Source organism: Eurytemora carolleeae, unplaced genomic scaffold (assembly GCF_000591075.1).
Source record: "Eurytemora carolleeae unplaced genomic scaffold, Eaff_2.0 scaffold26, whole genome shotgun sequence".
NCBI lineage: Eukaryota > Metazoa > Arthropoda > Copepoda > Calanoida > Temoridae > Eurytemora > Eurytemora carolleeae.
Genome location: NW_019396043.1, coordinates 432,542 through 445,741, shown reverse-complemented (window position 1 = coordinate 445,741; position 13,200 = coordinate 432,542). Strand labels below are relative to the sequence as shown.

The window sequence follows — 13,200 nt, the reverse complement described above, 5'->3', positions numbered from 1 at the left end:
AAATTATATAATAGATTTCACTAATCCAGGGGGGGGGGGCCTCAGCCCCCATAGCCCGCCCCTGTAATGGCATTACAATTCTTGCGACTTCAAGCGGTGATTTTTACAACACCTCTGTTGTGCAAGTACGCTATGCATTAAAAAATCTTGAAAGTTGATTAAGTAAAATTATCTGCGCAAAGCGACAAAAAATTTGCTGATATTTTGCCTTGTAATGGTAATTATGGACATGAAGAATGGAGATCAAGTTTCTTAACGGGGANCGCCACTGCTATTTGATCTAACTATTATTTAGATTAAGATGAAAATCTGCCAATATTTATGGAAAATTACCAAATTATGGAAAAAATCTGCCAATATGGATGGAAAATCTACCAAAGGAATTTAGTCTTAGCCACAAACTTTGATTTTCAAATCCCTGCACCAAATGTTGTACACCCTGATATTTCAAGCTTATGCTATTTGATCATACAGAATTTATAGTTTGAAATATCTTAAGGTTACGACATGAGGTTGTACGAATATAGGGATTAGAAAATCAGAGTTTGTGAAAAATCGGCTAATATGGATGTAAAATCTACAAATCTTAGGGAAATATAGGTCAATTTCAAATCTATCTAGAGAAGATTTGCCGAAGAGCTCTGTGTAGATCAGTAGCGGAGCTGCTTATGCTGCTCCCAAGGAAAACAGCTCCTTCCAAAGTGTCCATAAGCTGCTGTTTGTTGAAATATTGGTTGTTGTAGCTGCAGATCTTGAACTATTCGTCCAGGCCGCAAATCAAAGTTTTTCTTCACTATTTCGGTCAACTTCTAAACATACAGGGTGGGTCAATAAACATGAGACATTAAATACAGGGAGGGTTAACATATACACATGAGACAAATATCATCACTAGGATACTATTGTAATTTTAATTGTTGTTCTATCTGTGAGCAAATTCTATTTTTACAACAACAACAAAATTCGCGGATTTAATAATATTTCTTTTGTAATTTTGGGCATCCATAAACCTTCCCTGGGGTCATGTGAGGTCCCAAAAAAAATTTGAGCCCGAATCGGATCAGCCGTTTTGAAGATTATCAGTTTCAAACAAAAAGACAAGCAAAGTATGTATATTATATATATTATTATCATTATAAACATTATCATTATATGTATCATTATTATATCTATCTATCTATCTATATTCATGATCATTTATATTAATATTATTACTATTATTATTATTAATTATTATTTATAATATTACTCTTTTAATTTCATCAGTCAAAGCATTATCATCAATATCTTTAAATAATAACCTGTGAGGATAATGACCCAGTTCCATAATCAAACACAGCTATACCCAATGGATCAGATAGTCCAATAGCATAAGAGACCTAAGGATTATTTCACACGAGTAATCAATTTGTTTGTACTGTAATTTTAAAAACATCCCTCTCTAAAGTAATATTAAAAACTATCCTGCTATATACAGGAACGCCCAACTCAGATATACGCATATTATGTACTGTACACTGTGGGAGGAATGTAAACAAACCCAGTGCCCCCACAGAAGTTGAAGGGAAAGGTCTACAGCTCTGATGTGATATTACAGTCCAACAAAAAACAAGTTAATATATCAAGTTAGAGTGAATACTTATAATTTCTGGCTTTCTGGTCAATATGGAAAATACAATAGCAATATATTCTTATTCCACCCCTTGGGTCTTTTCCCCTCAAAAATGATGCGTTGCCCCTGAATTCTTTGTTTTGATCTCCTCCCACTGCAGTACACAGATTTGACGCATGAGATATGGCGGTTCCTGGTCTATATATTTCTTGGTGTAGCTACTCTAGTTTTCATTTTTGGCACAATAATAAGCAAACAACTTTATTTGGTTATATTATTGGAAATTCAAAACCTTTTTTCTCATTGAAGCTTTTCTATAAAGAGAATTTATGATTGAAAACCAGGGGGCAGAAACGTCATGTGTGCAAAGAGTGTGTGTAAAGTTTACTGAACAGTACAAACGAATCTCGGTATTTGTACAGTCTAGGAGAGTACATTTGATTATTGTTAATTGTTTACTTAAAAATAAGTTTAATATACATGTAGTATATTATTTATATATTTAAGTCAACACTATAAGGCAAATTTTCATGCAAAGAATATAATTTGATTAAAGTTTACAATAAACTAGTCGTTATTCAAGCTTAATTATAATTGATTGACAACATTGTTCTGCAATTTCCTGGACTGTAGTCATGTTGTGTGTCAGGACCAAAAAAGTGTGTAAGGTTTACCGTACTTGTCTGCATAGCATTGCGACTGGCTTTCTCATGCCAGACCAGCGCCATTTCCTTTCCCTTTATTCCTATTCCTTTTTGAAAATGTGTAAGATTTCAATCTTTCGTACAATTTACTGTAGTTTAACAAGAAAGTGTACTGCAGCTTCTGTAAGTAATATAAAGAAAACTCTGCACACCAACATTTGCATCACACATTTGAAAATTTGGAGGCTTCTGGTTTACATTATCTATACTATAATACCTGGACTAAACAGCGGCGGCAGAGACCTGACTTGACCAGTGATTTTGCAATCATGCGCAGGGCGTATGCCGCTGAACGGTCTACTTTGGAATAATCCTTTCCAGAAAATGCGCCACCACCATGGGAACCCCACCCGCCGTAAGTATCCACAATAATCTAGAAATTCATAGGTTAGGTGTATAGATATTTTGGAAGAGGAATTGAGTCTACCTATATTTTTGCAACCAAACGTCACAGACCTTTGATGTTTCAAGCGATGAACTCTGTTAAATCAAATAACCAAAGTTTGCAATCAATTAAAGATTTACACCATATGCATCAGGTGCAAAGATATGGGGTTACAAAATTTTAGTTTATGGCAAAGACTAGAAGATGTTCACTAATAATTGTTTCTCTGTCTTTTTGCTTTCTCTCAATTAAATACTTTTTAATGTACAATTAAGTATGATGCTTTAATTCCAATAACCACCCCCTCCCCCCTTTGCCCTGAAGGATCAAAGTTTTAGGCCTGTTAGGGGAGGTAAGACACATGTCACACATATTTCTTGTCATTACCACAAATGACGTCATTTATAAACTTATATTTTTGGCAGTGCGCGTACCATACTATTAAGCAAGAACGCACCTTTTTAAACACTGAAATAAATCATGGACGAAAAAGAAGTGCAGTCCTGATGAATAATAATTAAGCGCACTTCCAAGAAGTTTAATTTTGACGCCATTTGCGGTTCAGAAGAAAAACAAGTGCGGTGTGCCTTCACCACCCTTTTCTGTTATTATCCCGGCTTTTCAGGAGATAACAGCTAGAATCATTTATCCTTGAAGTTCGAATCCCGAGAGGATAGAATGGATCTACAAAATTCGGAAATAAGGCTAAAGTGGAGCTAGTGACAGAATATTAATACCAGGCCGTAACTGGGCGTTTCTGTTTAGGGGGGGGGGGGCACACCGGGTGAAACATATTGAACGAGGAAATTTTTATAATTTAATGATTAAAACTGAAAATTTTCTTAGATTTTGATGATCTTTTACATCTTACATTTATAATAGTTTACAATCAAAACTGATCATTTTAGATGAAAACTCACATAAACATTGTTTTGAGTTTATTATCTAATTTAGTTTTGATAGCCTATTTTTTAGTTTTCTAGCAAACTACAAAATATATTTTAAACACAGCATTACTGAGCTAATAATCACTGTACTACTATTTGAAAAATTGGTATGTTGATCAAAAATCTTATTCTACAGGGGGGGGGCCACCCCAATGATCCTTGGGTGTATATAAAGTAAAAATACCTTAATTTTGGGGAAAAAATTGTGATTCTTTTTTGCAGGTGACATATGCTCCTCCCTTCTCACAAAATTTATTTTTAGGATAATATAAATCTAGTCGATACATTGGAAAATTCTTAAATCAATTTACCTATAATAACCGTAAACCAACCTTTCTGCCTGTAAGTCCTGCGTCTCCCATGGGACCTCCGATAACAAAACTCCCACAGGGATTGATATGAACCACAGTATTTTTATCCAGATATTTCAGGGGAATTACTCTCTTCACAACCTTCTCCAGGACATCACATCTCAGGTACTCAAGACTCACCTCAATTAAGAAAATATTCTTCAAAAAAAAAATTAACTTTCGCAAAAACTTGTTGAGAATTTTAGAGCCTTCCTATTTCAATTCTTTTCAAATGTCCTCAAATTAACCATTTCAGAACATTTATAAAACTCATTGTAAGAATTAACTGTTAAATTTGGTGTTTTGTTTTTTGGGGGGGGGGCGACTTTTTACAAACTTTTCAGTCCATTCTATTGTGTATTGTAAAATTGAATGCTTCTGTTAAGAAAATGAATTTGTGAATGTTTTATTATTATTATTATTATACAAATGACAACTACATTTTACAGGAGGTACTCGCCGGCATGTACTATGCACCATATCTGACTGAAACTAAAGTGTTTACATTGTACATAGGAGGAACTGTTTACATGTTGGTTGTACAGAGCCAACAAAAGTAGCATATCATACACAGGAGGTAATGTGCACATTGTACAATGTACATGTTGTTATCTATGTACTGTTTCTCAGTGTTTTACAAAAAAGCAAAAGCATGCACATTGTACACAGGAGGAACTGTTTACATCTTGTTAAAGTTATCTATGTACCGTTGTACAATGTACGATGTCCTTGTTGATATTTACATACCTTTTCTGAATGCTGTACAGAAACTACAACAGTATGTACACGTATTGGAATACAGGCTCCATTATCAAAGAAATATTCACATGTCACCTAAATAAAAACAAAATAAAAATACAAAATAAATTTTAGCAAAGGAACTGAGTTTTTGTCACAAACTCAGATTTTCTAAAACCAATATCTCTGCAACTGGATAGGGTAAACTTTTGATATTTCAAACTCAAATTATTTGATCTACCAGAATTCATAGTTTGAAATATCTAAGGTGTACGACATTGGGTTGTAAAGTTATAACGATAGGAAAATTTCAGTTTGTGGCAGACTCCATTCCTTTATGTAATATTATTTTTTTTTTCATAATATTTCGATCACTGTAAACTCAGGTTAATTTCATGTACACTGTACTCTGCTGACTTTTAAGGAGCTAGACCATGCTGTACAGTACACATAGATTGTATATGAAAAAACGGGGCGGTACACCAAATAAATCAGTCTTGATAACCAGAAAATAAGTTACATAAGTGAAATACGAATAAAATAATACGTTACATAAGTGAAATACGAATACAAAAATAAGTTACATAAGTGAATTACGAATACAAAAAGAAGTTACATAAGTGAAATACAAATACAAAAATAAGTTACATAAGTGAAATACGAATACAAAAATAAGTTACATAAGTGAAATACAAATACAAAAATAAGTGATCAGGAAGAATTTTTTTCTTCATATCAATATAGCTATGCATCCATTCATGAGACAAGGTTAACTTTGAAGCGTTGCATCACCTTGACCTTGGGTTTTATCTTACTGACTCACTTATACTTTTCTATAGAATTTTAATATTACAACATGTATGTTTCTAGATTTAGTTGAAATGGAGATGGATTTATATTTGAGAACATGCACTCATTGTAACATTTTCCTACCTGTGCTTTACTATCAGGTCTAGCCCACCATAATGATCCATCTTTTCTTAGATCAGCTATTTTCTTGTTCAGTTGATGGGCCAGCATAACAGTCAGGGGCATACACTCATCAGTTTCATCTCAAAAAATAAAGTCGAATTATGAAGGAAAAAAAATCGATTTTTTAGCCTATGTTACCCCCAGGGTACCCATTGATTCCTTCCAAATATTCAGCCAATTTGGTCCAGCTGTTCGGCCAGCTATAGCTATATTTATAATATTTGTAAAATACAATAAAAATCCAAATCATGCGTTAAATACTTGTTTTCTAATATATTTAAATATAACGAACAGGCACATGGTACATTTCTCTCCACATATATGTGGAAACTAAAAGAGCAGCATTAATCTTTCACAGTTACCTGGAGTATCAGAGCATTGGTTCCAACATATAAAAAGAAAACTAGATCCTGTTAGCTTTGATAATCATAGAAAATAAAGAAAACACTTTGAAAAAAAAACTGAAATTCCATAGATAAATAAATAAACATAGATAGCTTATGTACGCAAAATCACCAAGAATTGTACAGTCCGCGAACTCATACTTCTAGGGGTCAATGTGTACTTCAATGATAAGCGGGGTGGTTTGGTGTTTTAATGGGCTTCATAATAGAGTGTAAAATAACTCCGGGAATGAAACTATTTGAACAACAATATTTCACTGAGCAATATATCATATTGACGAGAACTGAAGAAGGACATGAGAAGGAATAAACTAACTTAAATTTCTCTCTACAGAACTCATGTACACCACAAGTACTCAATGACATAAGAACAGCCAATGTTCACAACCGACCTAGTTAATCTATATAATAGGAATATCTTTAAAACATCTCTGTACATTTATATCTTTCAAGATGAAAAATGTCGTCTTATGCGCAATCTATCTTTATCTATGAGAAATTCTCAGCTCCCTTGAAAGCAAAGATGTAATAGATGGTCGCTTTTTACAGACCTATCCGCTGCTGTTACTGTATATGTACATAATATGAATATTGCCGCGCTATGGATTAAACTTGTACCTGTAGCATATCCGAACATAAACCCTTGATCTCCAGCACCAATATCCTCCTTGAGTACACCGTTGTGATGAACACCCTAGCACCTCTCTTCATCAGCTTTAGATCGATGATATGGTAATTTCAAATTATTTTTAAAACCTGATATTTGGTAATAATGATACAAAGATATCACTGTTTTAATCAAATTCCAACATAACGTGTAAAACTGTTTCAATCTTGAACCAACCATATTTGAGCCAAGGTTTAAATTTAAGCCGCCGCTCAATTTCTTTTAATTCTGCCTCGGAGTGTGCAAATCTCAACACTGTTTACTATCAAAATTCCATTCCACTGGTTGTCACCTTTTAGATGAAGAAAGAGATACAGATTATCCACAAAGAATGAGACTTTTATGACGCCCTTTAACTATGAGAATTGTCAAAAACACTCTTTGAATTAAGATTAATTTTAAGGTGATTTTTGGGGGGAGTGAAGATCTTTATTTGAACAACTTGCTCAGGATTTATGAAAAAAAGACAAAAAAAAACAATGATGATTTCTGGGCGATATCTGGGCTTTGGTGTTCAAGGGCCACAATCGATATTGATCAAATTTCAAAAACAGAAACATGGATAGCTCATTCGTTCATGGACGTATAAAATAAATAGAAAGGTCACTTGTAATTATATTCAGAGTCGCTTCAAGAAACATTCTTCGGGGCAAGGGGTTTTAATGATCAAAAAAACACATAAAAAGCTTGATAAAAAGGCTAAAAAGCGATGACGGTTCCTGAGCGATATCTGGGCTTTGATGTTCGAGAGCCACGAGGAGGCTTAGAGTCTTATAATCAAACCCTTTACTTGAGTCATCATAACCAATCTCTTTCACTGTATCCCTAACAACCTAAACAGTTATACTGGAGTCATCATAACCAATCTCTTTCACAGTATCTCTCACAACCTAAACAGTTATACTGGAGTAGTCATCATAACCAATCTCTTTCACTGTATCCCTCACAACCTAAACAATTATACTGGAGTCATCATAACCAATCTCTTTCACTGTTTTCTCTGACAACCTAAACAATTATACTGGAGTCATCATAACCAATCTCTTTCACTGTATTCCTGACAACCTAAACAGTTATACTGGAGTCATCATAACCAATCTCTTTCACTGTATCCCTGACAACCTTAACAATTATACGGGAGTCATCATAATCAATCTCTTTCAATGTATCTCTCACAACCTAAACAGTTATTCTAAAGTCATCATAACCAATCTCTTTCACTTATCCCTGACAACCTAAACAGTTATACTGGAGTCATCATAACCAATCTCTTTCCCAGTATCTCTCACAACCTAAACAGTTATACTGGAGTCATCATAAACAATCTCTTTCACTGTATCCCTGACAACCTGAACAGCTATACTGGAGTCATCATAACCAATCTCTTTTACAGTATCTCTGACAACCTTTACAGTTATACTGGAGTCATTATAACCAATCTCTTTCACAGTATCTCTGACAACCTTAACAGTTATACTGGAGTCATCATAACCAATCTCTTTTACAGTATCCCTGACAACCTAAACAGTTATACTGGAGTCATCATAACCAATCTCTTTTACAGTATCTCTCACAACCTAAACAGTTATACTGGAGTCATCATAACCAATCTCTTTTACAATATCCCTGACAACCTAAACAGCTATACTGGAGTCATCATAACCAATCTCTTTCACTGTATCTCTCACAACCTAAACATTTATACTGGAGTCATCATAACCAATCTCTTTCACAATATCACTCCCAACCTAAACATTTATACTGGAGTCATCATAACCAATCTCTTTCACAATATCTCTCCCAACCTAAGAAGTTTGAATCATGGCATTTTTGATTAGCTAAAATGATCCTTTTAAAACGGAAAAAAACAGAAGTCATCAAGCATTAATATTCATCTTGTGCAGACCTCCGGATTAATCTAATTCCTCCTTGGTGGTCATATGATGCAGGGATAATTAAAATTGGGGTATCAAGGATTTATCCTAAATATAAAAGTTCCTAACAATAATGAATTTAATTCTGACCTTCTGGTAGTCAATATTTGCCTTGCTGGTGACCTGACCGATTAACATGATAAGGCCGGTTGTTGTGACCGTTTCTACAGCAACCTTCGCATCACTATCCTCACGTAGATGTGCATCAAGAATCGCATCACTGCACAACCGTAGACTTTTACTTATCTTGTAAAGGTGGCTTAATTAATATTTATTAATATTTATTATTATTTATTAATATTTAATAATATTTATTAATATTTATTAATATTTATTAATATTTATTAATATTTATCAATATTTATTAATATTTATCCGCACCTTTTTATTTATTAAATGGATTTGATAAATCGCCTCATTTTTTTAATCCCTTTATAATTACAATAATATGGTGTAAACCATTGATTTTAAACTTTAACTATTTCATCTAGAATGATTCATCTTAACCAACGTCTATCTGAGGTTGCAAGTGACCTTCTTAGATTTTCTAATCCTTATCTTTGCAACCTAATATGTCAACCTATGAATAATGCTATATATTTAATAGTCAACCCTTGAAAAATCAAAAGTTCAGCACCTTTTACCTACCATGGCCATTTTGAGATTATACCAGTAATTAATCAAGTTTAAAATTGAATCGCGGTCATAATCACGCACCTCTGCCCCTTTAGTAAAAGTAAATTCAACATATATGAAGCATAAAGTCTAACCGCGTCAACCTTGTTGCACCGGCTACTCCTGTTGATTGTCTGCTTAATTAAGAAAATGTCTGTGCGGTACAGTACAAATTCAAATGTACTACGGCTGCCCGTATAATTTTACTATTCTGCATATAAAGTAAGATCCATAAAATGTTTTTCAAGCTTTTTTAAGAACAAATTCTAAATTGATTAGTAAACATAGTTTTGATTAAAAATGTTATGAAAAGTATTTAAGTCTCAGTATTCCTGATCTGGTCACACATCTTGTCAGGATGCCCCTCACCAACACTTTCAGAGGTGAAGCGAAACCGTTCACCATGCTGAACATAATATTCATTATTTAACAGAAACTGTACAACTTTTCTTAGATCAGCTATNAGAAACTGTTCAACATGCTGAACATAATATTCATTATTTAACAGAAACTGTTTATCATGCTGAAAATAATATTCATTATTCAAAAGAAACTGTTCACCATGCTGAACATAATATTCATTATTAAACATAAACTGTTCACCTTGGTGAACATAATATTCATTATTTAACAGAAACTGTTCAACATGCTGAACATAATATTCATCATTTAACAGAAACTGTTCAACATGCTGAACATAATATTCATTATTTAACAGAAACTGTTCATCATGCTGAACATAGTATTCATTATTTAACATAAACTATTCACCATACTGAACATAATATTCATTATTTAACAGAAACTGTTCACCATCTGAACATAATATTCATTAACAGAAAATGTTCATCTTGCTGAACATAATGTTAATAGTTCAACAGAAACATATGCTACTATATACTCTTAAATGCTCAAAATTTAATTAAATTAAAATTTTCCAGATAATTTTTCCTTAGTCTGCAGTGTAATGAGAGTAAGGGTTAACCAGAAAGGTTAACCATTAATTTATATAAAAAAGTCTTTACAAAAAAAGACAGTTGTCTTTGAATTATCATCCTTAGTAACCATGTTTTAAAAAAATAGGTTACCTTCAATTAGATTATCAATATATTTGGTTACCTTTATTTCTCTGATATCATGCCTGTATGTTGATCTAACAGGTTGACGCACTGTTTGAGAAACCTTCAGTGTGACCCAATCAGAGCAACTTTTTTTGCCACTGAAACCCCCCTCTCCTCACCCCCAGATTTATTTCAGGTTTAGAGATGATTATTTAAAACCTGAAGCTAATCAGACCAGAGTGAGAACTTTAGAATGGGATACCTTTAATCCCGACTGCTTAATCCGAATATCCAATGTAGACACTTTTAATTTCTTGCTTAATCCACTCTTTTTTGGATATAGTAGAGAAAATTTTAAAACCGGTTTTTCAAAATTAGAGAGTCCCTCCCGTTTCTGTATATTAATCATAAATGGCGCGCAAAATTTCAAATTTCCCGGCTTCTGATACGCGACAATGATTGGTTGAATTTTATACACTTTTCAGGAAACAAGCACAAGATTAGGTTAGTCTCGAGATTAATAAAAATAGAGGATCAAGCATTGATCTCGATATTCACGATTCTAAAGTTCCCAGCTCAGAGTACATGTAAAGGGCTTCAGAAAAGTATAAGTGAGCTAGAGCAACAATTTATCAAAGCCCAAGGCGTTGCGACACTTCAAAGTCGATCCTTTCTTAAAAATTGATGACTTTATATAAGCAGACTGAATCTACGTGAAAGATTAAATTAATCTGCAGATTAGTCAAATATTGAGATCAAGCATTGCAGAGACCAGATATAATAAATAGGATAAGTGTTAAATAAATGAGGTGGCTAGACTAAGTAGAATAAGTTGAACCACAATTCTCTTCTGCTTAACCCGGAACAAAAAAGAACTGTTTGAACCGACATTACGTGGTTCAACTTCTTCTAACTTCTCATTGATTCTGGTCCTAGTGATAACGAATACGGATAATATTAGGTATAGAAGAAGACATTTCGAAAAATGCTCCGACGCAGAATTTCTTCTGGAGTATTATAGCTCAAGATTTGGGATAAAAACTGAGAAAATCACCCTTTCAAGCAAACTGCCAGCAAGAATTTTGCCATTACTTTTAAACTGAAGTAAAAAAATCAAGCTGTGTAAATTTACAGGATAACTTACAAAGAATGAGACTTTAAAGACGACCTATAACTATCAAAATATAACGAGTGTAACGTTAAATTGTATTTTAAGCCTAGCTCTCTCAATAGCTTATTTAATGATTGAGCAAAGAAATAAATAAATTTGAAGGGAAGCTTACACATAAGGAAACAGACAGTGTAATTCCGTACAGAAGGTTCTGAAGTCTTATCCTTTATGAGTAACTCTCTACATGTCTAAGGCTACAATTTGTCCCGAATTTCAATGAGTTACTAAAATAGAATTTAATGCGAATGGGATGTGACACTTAACAAACGAACCGGTCTTGAAATATGAATCATAATTTTAATAGGTGTCTATTAATAAGTTGCTCTCTTTGATTCCTTAAGCTCTTTAATGAGGGTAAGCAGCGGGTTTTCACTCTCCATTCTTAACTCCTTTGAGTCCTCATCCTCCCTTTTCTTATTCTTCAGTTCTTTGACCTCCATTTTGTTATCAACTTTATTGTCATTGTCAACAGGTTTCATCTTCTTCATTAGGACACGACAGCTTTCACAGCACCAGAATACTCCTCCAATATGATCCTTAACTCCTCCGATTTGTTGGTCTTTAAGTCCTCCGATTCTTTCCTCTTTTATTTCTCCAATTCGTTCTTCTTTAACGCCCTCGATTCGTTCCTCTTTAATGCCTACGATGTGTCCTCCAAATACTTCTTCAATAGGTCTGCTGAGCTTTTCAAATATTTCAGTACTGCCTCCATTAGTTCCACCTGTGCCTAGGATTTCTCCATCCCTGCTCCGAGCTTCTCCTAGTACTCTGAACTCTACCTCCGACAACCCCGCACAATCAGCATCAAAGACCAATTTACAAAGGGCACACTCAACACAGTGCTCCTTATTCACCCTTACTTTACATTTGGCGCACTCTCCCATAGTTTCCGACATTTTTTTATCTTGCCAATAAAAGTTTGATGTAGCACTAATAAGACTCTTTCAAGACTGATATATTAATGACAATTTTGATGTGCGACGCATGTCGACTCGAATAGACGGTTACTGGATAGCCAATTGCGTAAATTAAGTCAAACTCCGTTTAACTATCTATTTACGCACTAAGAATAAATTTATAATCCCGGAAAATAGTGTCTACGGGTGTGTTTGCGGGGGGGAGTAGGGGGGTAAAGTGTTTCAAACTTCAAAAACGAATAAAATTGGCTCATTTCATATTTCTACCCTTTTTTAACTTAACAAGTGCTAGGCAACCTAATTTTCCCCTTCTTTTAAAATTAAGTTTTATTTGGGATTCAAAAAATCAAGTTCAAACTACAGGGAGTCCCACGAAACAGGACAGTTGGTGGTGAACAGTTTTGAATGTCTTCTTCCACATACTGTATTAGATATTAAATTATGGAATAAGACATTTTGAACTATTCACCAACTGTCATGTTTCGTGGGAGGGTATATTGCAGACACTACAAAATGTGCGATAAAAGTTTGATTTTTACGTAAATGCTAACTCCGGCTGTAGAGATGAAGATTGAAGGCACAAACCCGAGCACACAGCACAAACTGTCACATGTAAGGAGGATTTTAAAATTCAACATCTTAACATCCCGAATGATTTCATTA

The 13,200-nt window shown here is 34.0% G+C and overlaps 1 protein-coding gene across 2 annotated transcripts; it reads right to left on the bottom strand.

The window, feature by feature from the left end:
* Positions 1–304: 304 nt before the first annotated feature.
* On the bottom strand, positions 305–13,008 carry LOC111701200 (S-adenosylmethionine synthase). Of its 2 annotated transcripts, XR_002765165.1 has the most exons (13): positions 11,956–13,008; positions 10,508–10,570; positions 9,721–9,794; positions 8,804–8,933; positions 7,499–7,612; positions 6,731–6,806; positions 5,670–5,788; positions 4,746–4,832; positions 3,981–4,139; positions 2,534–2,689; positions 1,302–1,379; positions 520–809; positions 305–401 (listed from the first exon to the last, which is right to left on the bottom strand). XR_002765165.1 is itself a non-coding variant. In XM_023472382.1 (12 exons), the coding sequence occupies exons 1-12, from the start codon at positions 12,514–12,516 to the stop codon at positions 651–653; spliced, it is 1,776 nt and encodes a 591-aa protein (XP_023328150.1). In that variant the 5' UTR covers positions 12,517–13,008; the 3' UTR covers positions 305–650. The 2 variants fall into 2 exon arrangements, 1 of the variants encoding a protein (XP_023328150.1); XM_023472382.1 differs by having other exon boundaries at positions 305–809.
* Positions 13,009–13,200: the final 192 nt, after the last annotated feature.

Coding starts and splice junctions, on each gene's coding strand:
- LOC111701200 (XM_023472382.1), bottom strand. CDS start 12,516: ATGTCGGAAACTATGGGAGAGTGCGCCAAATGTAAAGTAAGGGTGAAT. Junction 7,613..8,803: donor CAAATATTGACTACCAGAAG/GTCAGAATTAAA, acceptor ATAACTGTTTAG/GTTGTTAGGGATACAGTGAA. Junction 5,789..6,730: donor TATGTTCGGATATGCTACAG/GTACAAGTTTAA, acceptor TTATTTTTTGAG/ATGAAACTGATGAGTGTATG.